Here is an 18,208-nt window from a genome sequence, read left to right as displayed (position 1 = left end):
TTACTTGGGTTATCTTTGTGTAATATTAAAATTTGTTTGATGATCTGAAACATTTAAGTGTGACAAAAGTACAAACAAAATAAGAAATCAGGAAGAGGGCAAATACTTTTTCACAGCACTGTAGGTGTCTGGCTAGACTGTCAACTCTCCTTCCAGACTCATATTACACATCTCCAATCCAAAATTAAATCTAGAACCGGCTTCCTATTTCGCAACAAAGCCTCCTTCACTCACGCTGCCAAACATATCCTCGTAAAACTGGCTATCCTACCGATCCTCGACTTCGGCGATGTCATTTACAAAATAGCCTCTAACACTCTACTCAGCAAACTGGATGCAGTCTATCACAGTGCCATCCATTTTGTCACCAATGCCCCATATTACCACCCACCACTGCGACCTGTATGCTCTCGTTGGCTGGCCCTCGCTACATATTCCTCGCCAGACCCACTGGCTCCAGGTCATCTATAAGTCTTTGCTAGGTAAAGCTCCGCCTTATCTCAGCTCATTGGTCACCATAACAACACCCACCTGTAGCACACGGTCCAGCAGGTAGATCTCACTGGTCATCCCCAAAGCCAACACCCACTTTGGCCGCCTTTCCTTCCAGTTCTCTGCTGCCAATGACTGGAACAAATTGCAAAAATCGCTGAAGTTGGAGACATATCTCCCTCACTAACTTTATGCATCAGCTGTCTGAGCAGCTTACCGATCGCTGCAGCTGTACATAGCCCATCTGTAAATAACCCACCCAACTACCTACCTCATCCCCATATTGTTTTTATTTACTTTTTTGCTCTTTTGCACACCAATATTTCTACTTGCACATAATCATCTGCACATCTATCACTTCAGTGTTAATTTGCTAAATTGTAATTACTTGCTACTATGGCCTATTTATTGCCTTACCTTCTTACTCCATTTGCACACACTATATATAGATTTTTCTATTGTTATTTTTGTTTATCCTATGTGTTATCTCTGTGTTGTTTTTTGTCGCACTGCTTTGCTTTATCTTTGCCAGATCGCCATTGTAAATTAGAATTTGTTCTGAACTGGCCTATCTGGTTAACTAAAGGTGAAATAAATAAAATATATATTTTTAAATGCTGCAGAATTCTTTTGGTACCCTTCCCCTGATCTGTGCTCCGACACAATCCAGTCTCAACGCTCTACGGACAATTCTTTTGACCACATGGTTTGGTTTTTGCTCTAACATGAACTGTCAATTGTGGGACCTTATATAGATAGGTCTGTGCTTTTCCAAATCATGTCCAATCAATTGAATTGACCACAAGTGGACTCCAATCAAGTTGTAGAAACATATCAAGGATGATCAATGCAGACAGGATGCCCCTGAGCTCAATTTCCAGTCTCCTAGCAAATGGTCTGAATATTTATGTGAATATTTTTTCTGGTTTTAATATTTTATACATTTGCAAAAAATTCTAAAAACCTGTTTTTGCTTTGTCATTATGGGGTATTATGTGTAGGTTGCTGATCATTTAAAAAAAAAAAAAATTTTAGAATAAGGCTGTAATGTGAAAAAAATGTGGAAATGTCAAGGGGTCTGTACATTTTCCGAAACTACTGTAAATTCATTAACACTTCCATTGTTTAACACCTCCCTAATTTGAACTGCAAACAGCCACCATGGTTTAACTCCCCCCACCCCTCCCATTTTGCCAGTTACCCACTGATATGTATAAAAGTGGTATGTATACCTGCAAAAAAGTCGTAAATAAGACGCTGTTTGAAGGTGGGTCATATACACATGTTACAGGTAATATACCACATATTCTGTCTGAAATGGGCATTGTCTCCACCACACAGCCCCAGCCAGTGAGTCTTCAGAGTCTTCACATCCAGTGGTCCCTCAGGAAGCAACCATCAATGAAGGTCAAAGGTCAGCATACAGAAAAAAGAGACACTCCACTTTCATTTGTCACAAGCCAAATTAGTGCATTTGTATGCAAAAGTGTTTATTATTAGGCCTAAGTTTTGTATAATTTTTTAAAATATCAAGTCAGTTGACTGTGTGTGAAACATAAATAAATACAATTTTATATTTTCACTATATAACCATGCTTCCACAGCTTTCTTGGAGCCTGATATACAATGTGTATGCTCCAAGTGCAAAGTTCACACTTGTTTTCTCAGACAGAATGAATCCTAGACGTTATGGTATGGTGAAAGGAGTGTAAATGGAGAGACATTTGTTTTAAATCAATCATTCAATAACCTTTTTTTATAAAACACATTTGTCACAGCTTTGAATTTGGTGTTTAATGGAGCTCCTTCTTGTTGTAATAACTGTCCTTCTTTCCACATCAATAAGCCTAATTAAAAGTAAGCAAGATGACTTGGTTCCTTTACATTTTGTCTGCCTGTCGCACTACACTTCTCCTTTATACAGACATGAGTAAAATAATAATTGTATTGCTAAGTGTTAAAACAATATGGCCACATAAAGCAAACCTTTGTCTCTAAAAAAATATATATATTCTGGAGAAAGAAAATTTTACGAAATCTAAAGCTACTGGCTTCCATGATCTAGTCATGTAATCAATGAAAGGATACATAAATGAGCCAGAAAAATGTTTATAAGTGGATCCAACAATTACTCAACAGACTAACACAAAGAAGTATTAATGGCTTTATTGATCTAAAGCAGATGACAAATGATTTCAACATGGCTGGATAGGTAACAAAAAAATGGTCATTTGCAGGCAATAATAAATCAATAATATTTTTTTTAAATCTAGCTCTTTTTCTTGAACAATTAACAAAAATGTCTGTGAAAGAAAAACAACACAATTTTAAGCCACATCTGGCCAGCAGAACCAGGTCCTCAAAATGCAATGTGAGTAAAAGGATGTCCAGCACAAGGAGATAGATACATCATCAACCATGTATGCATTATATTTGTTAGAATAGAATTATCACAGAAAAGCACTTGAGTGAAGATCTGAACACAAATAAGTAAAACCATTTCCAAGTGTTTCGGTGGATGAATCAACGTAAGACAAGATTGAGAGTCGGCCTAGTAGCCTACATGAAGACAAAATTAATATTCTAATTCTCGTATGTAATGTAATTTCATAAATCAGACTGGTTATTCAATTTAACAAAAGTAAGAGGAACTATTTCAAGTATGTTCATGAAGATGTGTGTGTGTGGCAAAGTAGCCTACAACAGCCAAGTTTAGGCCTACTAAATAGACAGTTCCATACATGTCCAGCATGCATGATTGATTATAGATTAATATTACAAATCTGACTTATTATCGTAATAACATTAAAAGCTGAATTAGATGATAGGTTTGCATCAAGAACTAGTATGAAATCATTAATATTGTTAAAACAAATAAGCATATCAATAAAAAAAAATCAGTAAAATAGATTTTGTGGCTGTTACAAAGAATAAACTCACATAAAATACTCGGGCGAGGAAGGATTGTCACTGGTAGACCCAGTTTCATGGTAACCATTAGAACCAGTCAATTTCTCGCATTTGAGTTTATATGCGTCCCTCTCGCGTGCCAGCCGGTTGAGCTCGTTCTTTAACTGCTCCACCTGTGTGACGAGGCTGGTCTTCTCATGCTCCAGAACGTGCTTCAGCTGAACACGTTTGTAGCGGCAGGATTGTGCATAACCGCGGTTTTTCAGGGTTCGGCGCTTCTGCTTCAGACGCATCACGTCGTCCTTGGTCAGACCCCTCAAGTGCCGATTGAGCTCCCGCACTGACATAGACACCAGCTGGTCGTCGGAGAAGCCGCTCTCCACGTTGAGTCGTCTGTCGTGGCGATTCTGCTGATGGAGGTGGTGCGCACTTAGCTGCGAGTCGGGTGAGTGCTGAGCCGAGTAGTCGAGGTCGTGCTTGTTGTGGTTATATTGATTTTGGCAGTGCATATCTTGCATATCAGTGGGACCCGAGAGGGCGTCGGGTTGACGGTTAAGTCCAGGGTACTGCTGGGCATGACCGTTGAGGTTATGTGCCGCCCCGTACCCTTCGAAATCCGATTGGAGAGCCTGTTGGTGATCGTGTGGAGAGGGTTGGTGCCCGTGGACTGTGGTACCGATGAGGGCCTCCACTGCGTCCTCAGGTGTCAGGCCAAAAGTGTTGGGATACATTTGCTGAGAATAACCTCCACTGCTGGGCGTCCAGTAAAGATCATCATCAGGGTTCCTCTGCTCACCCGGATTATAACTCGGTGATGAGGGCACCGAACTGCAAGGGGTGCTGACCGGGGTGGAGGAGACTGAGTCCGGTCTCTGGAGCTCGCTGCACGGCCCAAAGAATGAGCGGTCGATCCCCTGCATTGTCTCCTTCTTCACATCGAACTTCATCAAGTCGAACGCACTGACATAACCCAAAGGGTTTTTCGGCAGACCCAGGTTTGTATGCGATTCGGCGGTCATTCTTTTCTGGATCTATTTATCTTGGCCACATCCAAGGGTCACAAAACTCAATTCTCTCATGCAGTCTTTTGCAACAATTGCACTATTGGTAAGACGTTTTATACAATCAGTAAGTCCGTCAAATGAAATCTACAGTGAAAATACGCGTGCGCAAAAATGGAAAGAAACCAGTCCTCTTCACTCAAAAGTTTAGAAACGCATACTATTAATCGGACAGAAGAAAAGTGCTCAGAGTCCACGGCGGGGCCAAGAGCTCTCTGCATGTGTGTAGCGCTACTGGTTTCTGCTTGCGAGCGCACTTTCTTCATAAAGAACCGTTGCATGATGTCACACGATATAGACTACACCTCCATGCTCCTCTCCAATAAAAAGACGGCGAGAAGGGCAATTTGCATAATAGCTGATGTATGTGTTTTGACAATCCAGCAGAGGTTGAATGTAGAATGTAGCCCACATTTTTTTTTTTTTTTACATAGACCTGCAGACATATTGTACACGTTTTCTAGGCTACTGTGGCCTACTTCTTTATTTAATTTGTGCATACGTTTCTCTTTCCTTCACACTTTCCCTCGCCAATTGATGTATTAAAAGTGTTTATTTTGAAAGACAATTTAGGAACTGATGCTGGAATGCAAAGCATCTCAGGATTAAATAGCCTATGTTAATTCTAGTCAATAGGGCTAGTAAATAAACATTTTGTCGCCCTAAATTACCATATGACTTTCCATATGAATAACATAAAAGCGTCACGGTTATATTTGGACAACGGTGCTTATATTTAAGTGCAAGTTAATTCTGCAAAAAGACAATTAAGAATTCTGATAGAGCTGTTGTGCTTTTTGAATAATGCACCACCACCCATAAAAACAAATAGCCTATCCTATCTCTAATCCATGAGTAGTCCATTGAAAATAAGTGTTTATATTCCACTTGCATGTGTTATTATTTGATTTCTCCTTACATGATATGAAAAGCACAAAGGCTTGATCATAGAGCTATAGGTTAATTCTAAATAACTGTATTTCTATGGGGTTTCTCCTGAGAATGGGCAACCAAATGTTCTATTCATGGATCTATGCTGACCCCTTGAGGTGATATGAGGTAAAACTTCATTCTTGCCCCTCAGTGTGTACTGAACTGTGAATGAAAACTAGTTGTCTGATAGCTACCCCGCTCTTTTTAAATTAAAACAAAATGTGAATGTTGGCTTTTTTATAGTGACCTTGCTAAAATAATGTAAAGAGCATGCACAGTAGCCTATACCAAGTAAGTATGATAATGGTGGCTTGTGATTTTCTCAGCACATCACATATTGTACTTTCTTGTAGCCTTCTCTCCCTCGGTTTGTGTGTGTGTGTGTTTATACATAACATCTATCCAACATGGTCAGAGGGTGCTGCTGGGCACTGGTTATTTGGTAAACATACAGGCTTCTAATGAAATGAGTAGTTTTTTTCAGACCAGTGACAGTAAAGGAACATGGAGAAAATGGGAAGCAGCATAAACAGAAAATCAATGGCCAGACTGCACAAGGCTAAAGTTATGATTGCTGGAGAACAACTGAGGTATGAGAGAGAAAGTGTGTGTGAGAGAGAGAGAGAGAGAGAGAGAGAGAGAGATTGGCTTTCTTTATGGTTATGCTACCTGTTGAAACGTACTGTGTCTAAATCCGACAAGCTCCTTCCAGATATAGTAGTTTGCATATTTCCTTCAGCTGACCTTCCAATTTAATGTAAACATTTAATTATAAGGGATACAATATATCATTTCGAGATGTCAACTGAAACTGATTCAATTCATGTTTGAATATATTTCTTAATGTGCCCTTGTCTACTTATAGTAGTTATAGCTGCTTTATTCAACATTTTACCTCACTGCAAGGTTGAGGCTGCATGATGGCAAACTGATCAAGGATCGACGGTACCATCTGCGCACTTACCCCAACTGCTTTGTAGCCAAAGAGCTTACAGACTGGTTGATCAGCAACAAGGAAGCTCCCGATCAGGCCGCAGCGGTCTGCCTCATGCAACACCTGATGGACCATGACATTGTGCACCATGGTAGGGCACCACAATAACATTCCTCGGGGGATATAAAATGCATAGTAGCTTTTCCAAGAGCTTATAGCCCTGTCACAGGACAAAGTGCATATCCAACTCCTATAATGCAGATTCTCACAAGAGCATAAGAGCTTTGCCAAGATACTAACATTGATAATTGATATGGGAGATCCAAAATGCTGAACCATAAAGTAGGGCAATATGAAGACACTCTCAGGACGTTTCCTTTGTCTCTCTTCCACTCTGATCTCTTTAGTTTGTGACAAGCACCCTATATTCAAGGATGCAAAATTGCTGTACCGTTTCCGTAAGGATGATGGCACATTTCCATTTAACACCGAGGTGAAGGTCTTCATGCGAGGACAACGATTGTATGAGCAGTAAGAACTACTTTGTTCACCCTGGGGGTCTCTATCTGTTAGGAACAAGTGTCCTTGCTGAGGTCAAACCCATCTTAGGGTAACCACATCATCTGTATTATGTTCTCAGTATGTGCTAGTTATGGTGATTACAGACTGAAACTTGAAACTTTACCAACTGTATACACAAGTTTGTGTGTAATTGTTCCATTCATTCTGTCTCTGGAGTGCAAAATGGATGTGACCTGATTTGTGTGTCTGTTTTTTGCAGTCTAATAACAGGCAGAGACTCCATTCTGCAACTAAGGGAGGAGCAGGGTGTTGCATACCAGCGCTCCATCCCTGGCTGCCAGTTGATGGACTGGTTGTTACAGAATGGAGAGACGGAGAGTAGGCGCCAGGGTTTGGAGTTCTGCCGTGCTTTGCTAGAGCATGGCATCATTCAGCATGGTGAGTTATGTTACCTTTTAACCTTTGGCTGATAACATTGGAGGTAATACTGTTTCCATAGCCTCTCGCAGTTGATCACCTACTCAAATTACTTCTATCAGAAAAATTAGTACGATGCTTTTCCTCTCTCCTCTTCCCAATTCCCATTAGTGTCAAAGAAGTACGACTTCTTTGACAGTAGATTACTGTATCAGTTCTGCATCAATTTTCGCCGCCGGCGCCACCTGTCTGAGCTCTTGAATGAAACTGATCGAGACAAAAAGGAAGGTGCATCAGTGCATGCACTGGAGGACAACCATGCCGACAGCCCCTTTGTCCTGCCCAAGATCCCCCCACAAGAGGAAAGCAGTGGTTTTCAATCTGGTAAATGCAAACATAAAAACAAAGCAAGAGCTCTAAAATACTTCATATGCACATTTCTTCCAAGGTTGCCTATACTGTTGTGACACAGTGGATGAGCTGTTTATGCAAACATGCATGCATTTATGTCTGACCTCTCATAGCAGTGCAGCCCAATAAACCATTGAAGATGATACCCAATGTGCATCAGGCCAATTTGAACTCTCTGCAGCTACATGCTAGTGGATATTTACCCCCTGCCACACTCTCCTCTGCCCCAGTGGTGAGATGCAATCCAAAATCAGGTCAGATCGTCCCTCTGTTCTTTTTTGACATAATTAGTTCTGTTCAGGCTTACAAAGATGTAGTCTCCCTAAGCAGTTCGTCTCTGATGAAGGCCATTAAGGGCAAAACATAATGTTTTAACCAAAAAGTATAACAACATTTAAAAATATTTAATATTGAGCAAGAGCGCCTACTTTTTCTGACCTGCCAAGTCTCCCAGAGGTCAACATCGTATAGCAATGCTATTGATAAAATCATGTATTTAAACACCGAAAAGAAAACTCTACATTGGTTTTGACAGTGCTTAAGAGGAATGTAACATGTGAGGAGCTACTGTCCCCTGGTGCACCTTTCATCAAGAGAGTGTTGACGGTGAGCTATAAGGCCAATATACTGTATGTCCTTCCTCTTTCTAGTCTTGTCTCTATTGGGGAAGTAAATATGTTTTAGCCCCCTCATACCAGTGTTTTGCATCTCAGGTGATGGGAGATGCAGTGGGCTGGGGCTTTGTGATCAGAGGTGTGGCTCCAGTTTACGTGCAGGCAGTCGATCCTGGAAGCCCTGCTGCTGCTGCAGGGGTTAAGGTAACACAAACACATACAAAAATAGTTACACACACAGTAATATATGAATATGTGTTTATCATGACATTCTCCTGTACTTCTACTTCTAATGCCTAGGTGCGTCAGTTTGTGTGCCAGGTGAATGGGCGGAGCGTTCTTCACCTGGATTACCGCCAGGTCACCAGGTTGGTGATGACCGGACCTCACACTGTTGTGTTGGAGGTCATGGAACCACTGGGGTGACTTGGAGTCCCTTCAAAATCTTCCAAAATCAACCTCCAAAATCTCCTGAACTAACTCCACTATTGTGTGCTGTGTGCCAAATGGGAAAGTTGTGGTATCTTTGGCTGCATTTAGACAGGCAGCCCAATGATGATCTTATCCACTAATTGGTCTTTTGACCAGTAAAATCAGATCTTTTCACATCAGAGTTTTTCCAGCGCAGATCTAATTCGTCAACTGATCAATTACTTAAAAAGATTAGAATTAGGATGCCTGTCTAAACCCAACCCTTGTAGCCTACAAAAAGATCTGTAAACTACTTCCAATTTCTTAGGAGTCTTGAAATAAAAATTATCCCAGTGCATGGCTTTGTTGTTGAGCTCTGGATAGCTGAGTTGTAGATTCAGCCTGTTAAATATTATTACGTCTATTCATGATTTAGCTTCAGTAGCTAGCCTAGAGAGAAATTGGCAATGCCTGCCAAAACTATACTGAAGAAAAATATAAACAAGGCTATATGAGCTGAAACAAAAGATCATAGAAATGTTCCATATGCACAAAGAGCTTCTTTCTCTCCATTTTTTTTTACATCCCTGTTAGTGACATTTCTCCTTTGCCAATATAATCCATCCACCTGACAGGTGTGCCATATCAAGAAACTGATTCAACAGCATGATCATTACACAGGTGCACCTTGTGCTGGGGACAATAAAAGGCCACACTAAAATGTGCAATTGAATGTTAATTTCTCTACCATAAGCCTCCAACAACATTGTTTTAGAGAATTTGGCTGGGCGTCCAACCGGCCTCACATCCACAGACCACATGTATGGCGTCTTGTGGGTGCTCAGCCCCCTAATGTAGTTCCTGTTCACCCACAACTGCGTGGCCATGCACGCCTCCAACTCAATCATCAAGTTTGCAGATGACACAACAGTAGTGGGCTTGATTACTAACAACGACAAGACAGCCTACAGGGAGGAGGTGAGGGCACTCGGAGTGTGGTGTCAGGAAAACAACCTCTCAATCAACGTCAACAAAACAAAGGAAACAGCAGAGGGAGCACCCCCCGATTTACATCGAAGGGACAGCAGTGGAGAAGGTGCAAAGTTTTAAGTTCTTCGGCGTACATATCACGGACAAACTGAAATGGTCCACCCACCCAGACAGTGTGGTGAAGAAGGCGCAACACCGCCTCTTTACCCTCAGGAGGCTGAAGAAATTTGGCTTGTCACCCAAAACCCTGACAAACTTTGCACAATCGAGAGCATCCTGTCGGGCTGTATCACCGCCTGGTACGGCAACTGCACCGCCCTCAACCGCAAGGCTCTCCAGAGGGTGGTGCGGTCTGCACAACACATCACCGGTGGCAAACTACCTGCCCTCCATGACACCTACAACACCAGATGTCACAGGAAGGCCAAAAAGATAATCAAGGACAGCTCGGCCATCGCTCATCCATATATTTATATTTATATTCTCATTCACCTCTTTAGATTTGTGTGTATTAGGTAGTTGTTGGGGAATTGTGAGATTACTTGTTAGATATTACTGCACTGTCGGAACTAGAAGCACAAGCATTGCGCTACACTCGCATTAACATCTGCGAACCATGTGTATGTGACCAATAGATTTTGATTTGATGTGGATGCTCTGGATCAACGTGTATGACAGCGTGTTCCAGTTCACAACAATATCCAGCAACTTCGCACAGCCATTGACGAGGAGTGGGACAACATTCCACAGGTCACAATCAAGAGCCTGATCAACTCAGAGGAGATGTGTTGCTCTGCATCGTGGTCACACCAAATACTGTCTGGTTTTCTGATCCACGTGTCGCCCCTACTTTTTTTTATATACATCTGTGACCAACAAATGCATATCTGTATTCCCAGTCATGTGAAATCCTTAGATTGGAGCCTAATGGATTTATTTCAATTGACTGTTTTCCTTATATGAACTGTAACTCTGTAAAATCTTTGAAATTGTTGCATGTTGAGTTTATATTTTTGTTCAGTATATATCAAAAAGGCAGTAGTATTCCATGGGCCCACATATCCTGGATTATGTGGGTGGGTCCAGTTCAAGTAAAACATACTTCTAATGAAACTTTCCTTATTTATACACAAGGATCATTGATACACGTAAGGATCATTGTTGTGACCTTTGAAACAATTACATACTCAGTGCTAAAGAAAGCACGTATCTCAGAAAAAAAAATCGTAAATTAAAAACTTCTCATCCCCAAACATTCACTTCCGTCTTTTTCTCCTCGCCATTTTGGATTGTATTGTTGATTTGGTTGGGGTTAGTTGGGAACATTCAGGAGGGAAGGATTTATTGATGATTATCAGAGTCTATTGTAACAGTCCAATGTATTTTTATCTAATATGCACTAGCATGTATCACAAATATTTTGCCTGTTAGAAAGTAATCTAACATATTGCAGATGGCACAGAGATTCGGCTAGCTAGCTAAGCAGCAACACCGGCTTGGCGAGGACGAACAACTACTGCATCATTGAGTTGGATTCAATCGTTGGCCAGCTAGCGAGCTAACGTTACTTGTAAACTAGCATTTGGGCTCCCAGTTGTTTTGTGGTCGGGTTCGGAGACATACCAGGTAAGATTGGTTGGAGGACAGACCCTAAATGTGTTTGATAATTAGCTAGCTAACATTAGCTAGCTACGTTATGTGAGGCAACTCGTTAACTAGCTGACAAACATGCATGGCTACGCTAGCTAACTGATCGGCTGGACGTTGGCTAACTACTGCATGCTAGCCAGCTCGCTTTCTACTAAGCTTAACCCCAGACGTCAGCTAGCAAGTAAGTTAAATAGTAACTAGCATCCATGATGTGTATTTTCTACTTCAGTTTACAGTCATGTATTGTGTTTAACAACGTTTTCTAAATAACCATCGTGGTTAGCAAGCTTACCAACACCAGAGATCTAACGTTAGCTGGCTTCTATGCTTGCTAAAAATGATGCCCTTTCACGGTAACAATAGCTAACGTTAGCTATATACTACCCAGACTTTTCAGTGCACTGACATTTGGAAATAGTCGCTAGCTTTTTACTGTTAACAATATAGCTAGTTTAGGTACCATAAGTTCAAAAGCCTAACTTGCAGGCACAACTAAGCCAAGTTAGCTAGCTAATTTAACGTTAGCTAGATAGTCGTCTCAAAATCTTTGACTGAACGCTGCCATTATTACCACGTTTAGCTTGCTGTAGTCACGACATCACAACCTAGGCCAAAATATATGTTGAAAATAAATACTGTTGTGCCAGAACTAAAGTCCCATCACTTCTGTGCCATCCATGCGGCTTTCTTGGGATTTAGCTATGATTTTCAACTGCAAATAATCATAACTAACTTAATAGCTAAGGCATCAGAGTGATTTTATACGAAACATGGGCATAAAAAAATATTTTTGAGGATTTTCACGAAATGTTCTCCATAGAATGGTCCTTTTTGGAGGAACGATTGTTGACATATATTTGACATTGGATCTAAAAGCTTAATTGCGAGATAATTAGTTGGTATGTTTATGACATTTTGGCCTTACCCAGGGCTCCTTTAAACCAGTTAAAGGTAACTAAATGTAATCGAAATGTCCTCTACAATATCCTCAAAAGTAATTATTTATCATGAGAGGGCCATAAACATTAACTAGTAATGTTGCATACTCAAAGGTTAAAATCTCACCTTTCTGATAAAAAAAAATAGTTATACATTGCTGAGGTGTAGTCACCTTTGAGGACAGAAGCTCAAGTACCTAGTACAAATATGATGAAAATATGATATATATAATTCCTATTCAACAAAACTGTATGAATAAGGCTTGAAATTACTTGTATACTTTCTAAATAATGCATATTCAAATTCTAAAACAACTAACAAGATTTCACCTTCCTTATAACTGTAAAATGCATATTTGTATGTTTAGTGTTAAACAAAATGTGCATATTTTATAAATGTCTCTTAATCAAAATGTATTCCCCGATAGCTGTGAACGATTCAAAGAGCTTTAGCTTGTCTTCCTGAACTCGTTAGGAACTTGACTTTCATCTCATATTAATCTTTTCCGTCTATGACAGTGTTTTTTTTGTTTAACGTGTATGAATTATTTTAGAGTAATGGCTATAATTTGATTTCTGAATGTGCTACCGCGATGAAACCACACTCTCTTGCTGCGCTACGATGTAAGGATTGCAGGCATATGCTTTGTTGGTGATGTAGGATTCAGCCAGGAGTTGAAAAGAAAATGAAATGTTAGGAGGGACACCCCAGCTTCAAGTGGTTTCAGATTTCACAGGCTGAAAAGGGGACCTTACATCAAAGAGGCTTTAAAAACTCCATAATGTTTAATCTGTAAGCAGGGCCGGCTCTAGCTTTTTGGGTGCCCTAAGTGGGCCCTTGACAGTGTAGACAGAAATGTACATTTTAACATTAATTTCCTGCAATATCACACATTTTTCCATGGGGCGGATAATTTTTACATTTTATAACACATTTCAAGCAATTCTGATAATTTTGTCATGGGGCGGAGAGACCTTTCTGCAGTTTTAATCCTTAACAAGCTGGCTACACCGCGAGTGTTGCAAAATACATTTAGAAATCTATATTATTCAATTATTTCATCCGGTTGACCGTTTTATGTGTGGATTAATTGTCGGAGTAGAGGACCTTGTGCATTTCAGGTAAAATAACAACTCAGTGTTTATATCTCAGGACAAATTAGCTAGCCACAGAAAGCTAGCTAAATAGGACAAATTAGCTAACAAGCGCTAGCTAGCTAAATTGCCATAAATGTTTAATGCTTTTCGACCTGTCCCCAAATTAATGTAATTGGTTCAGAGTTTGTTTGATATTTGAAACTGCGTGTTGTGATTGCGTTTGGTGTGGGTAGACAAAATACATTTATGCATGATGGCGCACGCGCACAACTTGTTTGGGTTCCGTGCTAGTTTAAGTAAATAATAAAAAATCCCCATCAAAATCAGTCAGTTTAAGCTAGAGAGATCAGTTTTTTGAGTGGCCTGCGTCTCAGTCCGCCGCATCCGCCTATGTCTGTTTTCCACATCTGCGGTCGAAGGTGGCCAAGCTTCTTCTCACAAAAATGTCTGTAGCGTCCGAACGGTTTGGCCTATACATTTTCTTGACCACTCTATGGAAAGGGGAGACTCTGACAATCACAATGGTGTTCTTTTTTGCTCTACGACCCCCCCTCCCCCCACAAGTCAAGTGTTACGGGACTTCACATTTTGCCATGACTTATGCTATGTTAATGCTATCTGAGAGTGACTATCGAAATCAATGGGTTCCCCCTGGAGGTCAGAGCCCATGGGCACATGCTGTGCTGTAAGGGCCTGGTTGGTTTGCCCATTATTACTACAAGTATAGATAACTCGCTAGACTAACCAATCTAAAACTTGCATTGCCTACTATGTGTGCCATGTTATAATTTTTAACTAGCTGAGATCCCACTCTGCAACTTTGATATGCCTGTAGACTGGAGTCTATTATGTTCAACAATTTATAGAAAAATGTGCTGAATCAACAACAAAAAAATCTTATTCATAAATGAATGTAAGAAAATTGTTATAGATTGGTTAGCTGACAACGTCACAAACGATGCGCGCTATTCAATGTGGCAAAAGTCTGTGTTGTGATTCTGGGTGGCCAGATTGCTAGCAACAATGACAAGAAGCTGCCATGCAGGGAATCGTAGGTAGCTAATTTCAGCTATTTTTATCTTATTCTTGATACCATGTCTTGTTTTGACTGATGTCATGTCTATGCGAATATAGCTAAAATTCACTAGCTAGCTAACCATCAACTGTAACGATGTAGGCCATATAGGTTTGACATGAGTACTAATAGAATTCTCCCTGATGTATTCTTCTTGCAGACTGGAAAGATGTATCAACTCCCTGTGAACAACCTCACTAGCATACGAAGAGCAAGGAAACAGGTGAAGAAGGCACTTAGTGACATTGGACTGGAGTACTGCAAGGAGCAAGCGGAGGTGAGCTTAAATGTTTATTTTTCATAGCTTTTACCTATCACTAAGGTTTTGGTTGAAGTGTGTCTGTTACTTCTGTGAGTTTCATTTATAATTTTGTCGTCACTTGTGCTCTCAACCATTGTGGTGGTAGAAATGAATAGGCATGTATTCCAATTTGACATGATCCAGCATACAGTTTTGTGATTTCTGATCAAATTGCTCTTCCCTCTCACATAGGACCTCAAAGAATTTTGCCCAGATGAGAATTATGTGAAGAATACTGTCTGCCTGGAACTTTGTTCATGGGATCCGTCATTCTCCAAAACACAGGTAAATCACTCGCACTAGTCAATTTAAAAGATTGGTTATTCAATTACCACTTATTTTGGGGCTTGTAATGATTATAGTGCTTCTTTGTTGGTCACAATCATAAGTCAAACTAGTTTTGGATGAAGGAGCAATCATTAACAAAACAATTTACAATTTTTTGGTGCAGTGTCCCATTCTTAAACTCTCCTGGGTATTTGTGTCTTACAGGAGTACCGGTCAAAGCCTTTCTGCTGCACAGAGTGCCATTTCTCTTCCAAGTACTACTCAGGCTACAAGAACCACTTTCGAAATGTCCACAGGAACAACTTTGAGAGCCGCATCCTGCTGAACTGTCCTTACTGCACTTTCACTGCGAGCAAGAAGACTATGGAAACTCATGTCAAGGTCTTCCACATATCCAGTGCGGTGCGTCAGGGTCTGGGTGCCTACCAGGGGGCTGCTATGGGTGCAAATAACAAGGTGGAGAGGGCAATGTACTATTGCAAGAAGTGTACCTACCGGGACCCTCTGTACAATGTTGTGCGAAGGCACATATACAGGGAGCACTTCCAGCATGTGGTCTCACCCTATGTTGCCATGGTCTCAGAGACATCAGTCAAAAATGGAGCCAATGCTGTCAATGGTAACAACATCCTCTGTAAGCGCTGTCAGTTCTCCACCCGTAGCTATGAGGCATTAGTGCAGCATGTCATTGAATATCATGAGCGCATTGGCTCTCAGGTGACAACCATGATTGGACATGCTAATGTTGTGGTGTCTAGACCACAAAGCTATGGTATGACCCAGAAGGGTTCTGTGGTGACTGGGGGTCGTACTCTGACGTCTGAACAGGTTAGCCATATGGTGGGGACCCATCAAAAGCAGGGGCCTTCTGGACTGAAGAATATGACCAGTCAGTCCTCTATTGCTGGCCAGCGTTTGACCATTCCTGGCCATAGTGGGTTGGGAGAAGGCAGAGCCTCCTTATCCAATAACTTAACGTCGCCCTCAGGAAAGCAGGTTTCTGGTGCTAACACTAGTCTTACATCCCAAACACAGAAGTGGAAGATATGCACGGTCTGCAATGAGCTCTTCCCTGAAAACCTGTACAGTGCTCATTTTGAGAAGGCACACAAGGCTAAGAAGGTATGGGCAATTGCAAAGTTCATCATGAAGATCCACAACTTCACCAGTAAGTGTTTGCTTTGCAACCGTTATCTGCCAAGTGACACGTTGCTTAACCACATGCTGATCCATGGGCTCACCTGCCCACAGTGTCATGCCAGCTTCAATAATGTGGAGAAAATGCTGGATCATGTGGGTCAGGCTCACCCAGATGACTTTGTTGGTCCTCCAGCTGCCTCCCCGCTAACCTTTGACCTCACAATTGGGCAGGCTAAGAACAAGATCATACAGCTTATTGTTATAACCTATAACATGAAGGAACCTGTAGCTGCCCAGGAGCAGTCTATGGCTTCCCATGCTCAGAACAGCTTCCTTACTCCAGTGAAGAGTCTGCCTTCAAAGATGCCAGAAAGAAAGAATGACATGCTTGCCAGAAGTCAAGCCACTGTATCTGGCAGCAATGAGGTTGGCAAGACCCTATGCCCACTGTGTTTCACCATCCTCAAGGGTCCCATCTCTGATGCATTGGCACAGCATCTGAGGGAACGACACCAAGTGCTTCAGACGATGCACCCTGTGGAGAAGAAGTTGACGTACAAGTGCATCCACTGTTTGGGTGTCTACACCAGCAACATGGTGGCCTCCACGATCACTCTGCATCTTGTGCAGTGCCGAGCTGTGGGCAGGGCCCAGAAGGGTCCGGGACCAAAGTCTGCCTTAACACTCAACTCTTCTGGTGCAGGGTTCTTAAAGCGTCAGCTACCCACCCAAACCATGTCTGACTCCAAGAGGATGAAGATTAACAATGATGTTGGATATTACCCCATGGACAAGCCAGGGGAGGCTGTGGATCTAGTGTTGGACCCCAGAAGCTATGAGCACAAGACCTATGAGGCACGAAAAGCCTTCCTCTCAGCCTATTTCAATCGGCGTCCCTATCTAACCTCACAGGAAGAAGAGAAGCTGTCTGCAAGCCTGTGGCTCTGGAAGTCTGACATTGCCAGTCACTTCGCTCACCGAAGGAGGTCATGTGAGAGGGACTGTGAGACCAGGAAATTGAAAGTGCTACTTGGCTTTGACATGCAGGCACTCAAGGGACTGAAGCATGACATGGACTTTGAGGAGAAAACCAAGCTCCCTGTCACCTCAGTGGAGAAAGCCTTTAAGTCTAGGCCGACACTTAACACAGACCAAAGCAAACGATGCGAGACAATTAACTGTACCCTCAAGCTAAGTACTTACACAGAAGTGACAGAACCCATATCAATTGACTCGTCTGATAGTGAGTCAGAACAAGAGGACTGTTCTGTTAAGAATGGGGAAGTTGACACACACAAATCTGTGGATGTCACATCTTAAGAGAAATCAAACCTGCCAGAAGAGAGAACTCCAAGCATTGATGGGCCTTCAAGAGAGAAGGTGCCTTGGTTTGATAACATGAGACATCAAAGTGAGAAGTCTAAAAGACCTGCGGTACACAAAGTATAACGGGGGTTTGGTGCAGGTAATCATTGCACACTACAATTATTCGGTTATAGGAAAGTATGAGAGGCTGACAGGACAAATGAAGACTTCATAAAGTCAGTGGGATACGCAGTTTAAGTAAAGAACAATGACTTATGAATTAGGAACTACACAAGTATAGAAACAAACTTAATTTCTGGCTCCAGATAAACATTTGCTGAAGTGAGCTAAACAATGGTGCAAAATAAAATGTATGGCGTCTGTAACTAATATTGGCTGTAACATTGTACATATTTAGTAGGCCTACATTAGATTATGCATACATTCAGACTAATGTCACCGTTTTAAGTGTAATAAAAAAAACTTTCACTCTTCATATATGCATATGGGTTGTCCACCCATATGATGTATTATTGTCATTTACATTTTAGAGATAGCAGGGTAATATGTATGCCTATGTTCACTTTTGTTTAATAAAGCTGTTTGCAATTAACCTTCTCATTTGACCAACACTAGTATCATGTCATTGTGCCCTTCTGTTATGCAAATATATTCCATTGTATAATTCATTTATTAAAGTAAAAATATTTGTTACATT

The 18,208-nt window shown here is 41.3% G+C and overlaps 3 protein-coding genes across 5 annotated transcripts; 2 read left to right on the top strand and 1 right to left on the bottom strand.

Annotated features, from left to right (window-relative positions):
* Positions 1 to 2,643: 2,643 nt before the first annotated feature.
* Positions 2,644 to 4,732, bottom strand: LOC112254379 (transcription factor MafB). The gene has a single exon (XM_024426906.2). The coding sequence runs from the start codon at positions 4,419 to 4,421 to the stop codon at positions 3,429 to 3,431; it is 993 nt and encodes a 330-aa protein (XP_024282674.1). The 5' UTR covers positions 4,422 to 4,732; the 3' UTR covers positions 2,644 to 3,428.
* Positions 4,733 to 5,189: 457 nt separating this feature from the next.
* Positions 5,190 to 9,061, top strand: si:dkeyp-97e7.9 (DEP domain-containing mTOR-interacting protein). 3 transcript variants are annotated; one of them, XM_042324298.1, is made up of 9 exons: positions 5,190 to 5,986; positions 6,303 to 6,481; positions 6,738 to 6,861; positions 7,112 to 7,290; positions 7,441 to 7,653; positions 7,797 to 7,934; positions 8,216 to 8,286; positions 8,394 to 8,498; positions 8,595 to 9,061. In XM_042324298.1, exons 1-9 carry the CDS (start codon positions 5,901 to 5,903, stop codon positions 8,718 to 8,720), a joined length of 1,221 nt encoding a protein of 406 aa, XP_042180232.1. In that variant the 5' UTR covers positions 5,190 to 5,900; the 3' UTR covers positions 8,721 to 9,061. The 3 variants fall into 3 exon arrangements, with proteins under 3 accessions (XP_042180232.1, XP_042180233.1, XP_024282668.1); XM_024426900.2 differs by having other exon boundaries at positions 5,199 to 5,986; positions 7,794 to 7,934; XM_042324299.1 differs by lacking the exon at positions 7,797 to 7,934.
* A 1,895-nt stretch (positions 9,062 to 10,956) lies between these two features.
* On the top strand, positions 10,957 to 18,108 carry LOC112254375 (activity-dependent neuroprotector homeobox protein). Its single transcript, XM_024426897.2, has 4 exons — positions 10,957 to 11,321; positions 14,617 to 14,733; positions 14,950 to 15,042; positions 15,250 to 18,108. Exons 2-4 carry the CDS (start codon positions 14,626 to 14,628, stop codon positions 17,503 to 17,505), a joined length of 2,457 nt encoding a protein of 818 aa, XP_024282665.2. The 5' UTR covers positions 10,957 to 11,321; positions 14,617 to 14,625; the 3' UTR covers positions 17,506 to 18,108.
* Positions 18,109 to 18,208: the final 100 nt, after the last annotated feature.

This window comes from Oncorhynchus tshawytscha, linkage group LG07 (genome assembly GCF_018296145.1).
Source record: "Oncorhynchus tshawytscha isolate Ot180627B linkage group LG07, Otsh_v2.0, whole genome shotgun sequence".
Classification (NCBI taxonomy): domain Eukaryota; kingdom Metazoa; phylum Chordata; class Actinopteri; order Salmoniformes; family Salmonidae; genus Oncorhynchus; species Oncorhynchus tshawytscha.
Note: the sequence above shows the minus strand (reverse complement) of the source record. Positions and strands in the feature narration are given on the sequence as shown.

What these genes read in the sequence shown, in the direction of transcription:
- LOC112254379 (XM_024426906.2), bottom strand. Translation starts at nt 4,421, where the DNA reads ATGACCGCCGAATCGCATACAAACCTGGGTCTGCCGAAAAACCCTTTG.
- si:dkeyp-97e7.9 (XM_024426900.2), top strand. Translation starts at nt 5,901, where the DNA reads ATGGAGAAAATGGGAAGCAGCATAAACAGAAAATCAATGGCCAGACTG. An exon ending in AAGCAGTGGTTTTCAATCTG is followed by an intron (nt 7,654 to 7,793) that starts GTAAATGCAAAC and finishes GACCTCTCATAG; the next exon opens with CAGTGCAGCCCAATAAACCA. An exon ending in TCATCAAGAGAGTGTTGACG is followed by an intron (nt 8,287 to 8,393) that starts GTGAGCTATAAG and finishes TTTGCATCTCAG; the next exon opens with GTGATGGGAGATGCAGTGGG.
- LOC112254375 (XM_024426897.2), top strand. Translation starts at nt 14,626, where the DNA reads ATGTATCAACTCCCTGTGAACAACCTCACTAGCATACGAAGAGCAAGG. An exon ending in ACTGCAAGGAGCAAGCGGAG is followed by an intron (nt 14,734 to 14,949) that starts GTGAGCTTAAAT and finishes CCTCTCACATAG; the next exon opens with GACCTCAAAGAATTTTGCCC. An exon ending in CGTCATTCTCCAAAACACAG is followed by an intron (nt 15,043 to 15,249) that starts GTAAATCACTCG and finishes TGTGTCTTACAG; the next exon opens with GAGTACCGGTCAAAGCCTTT.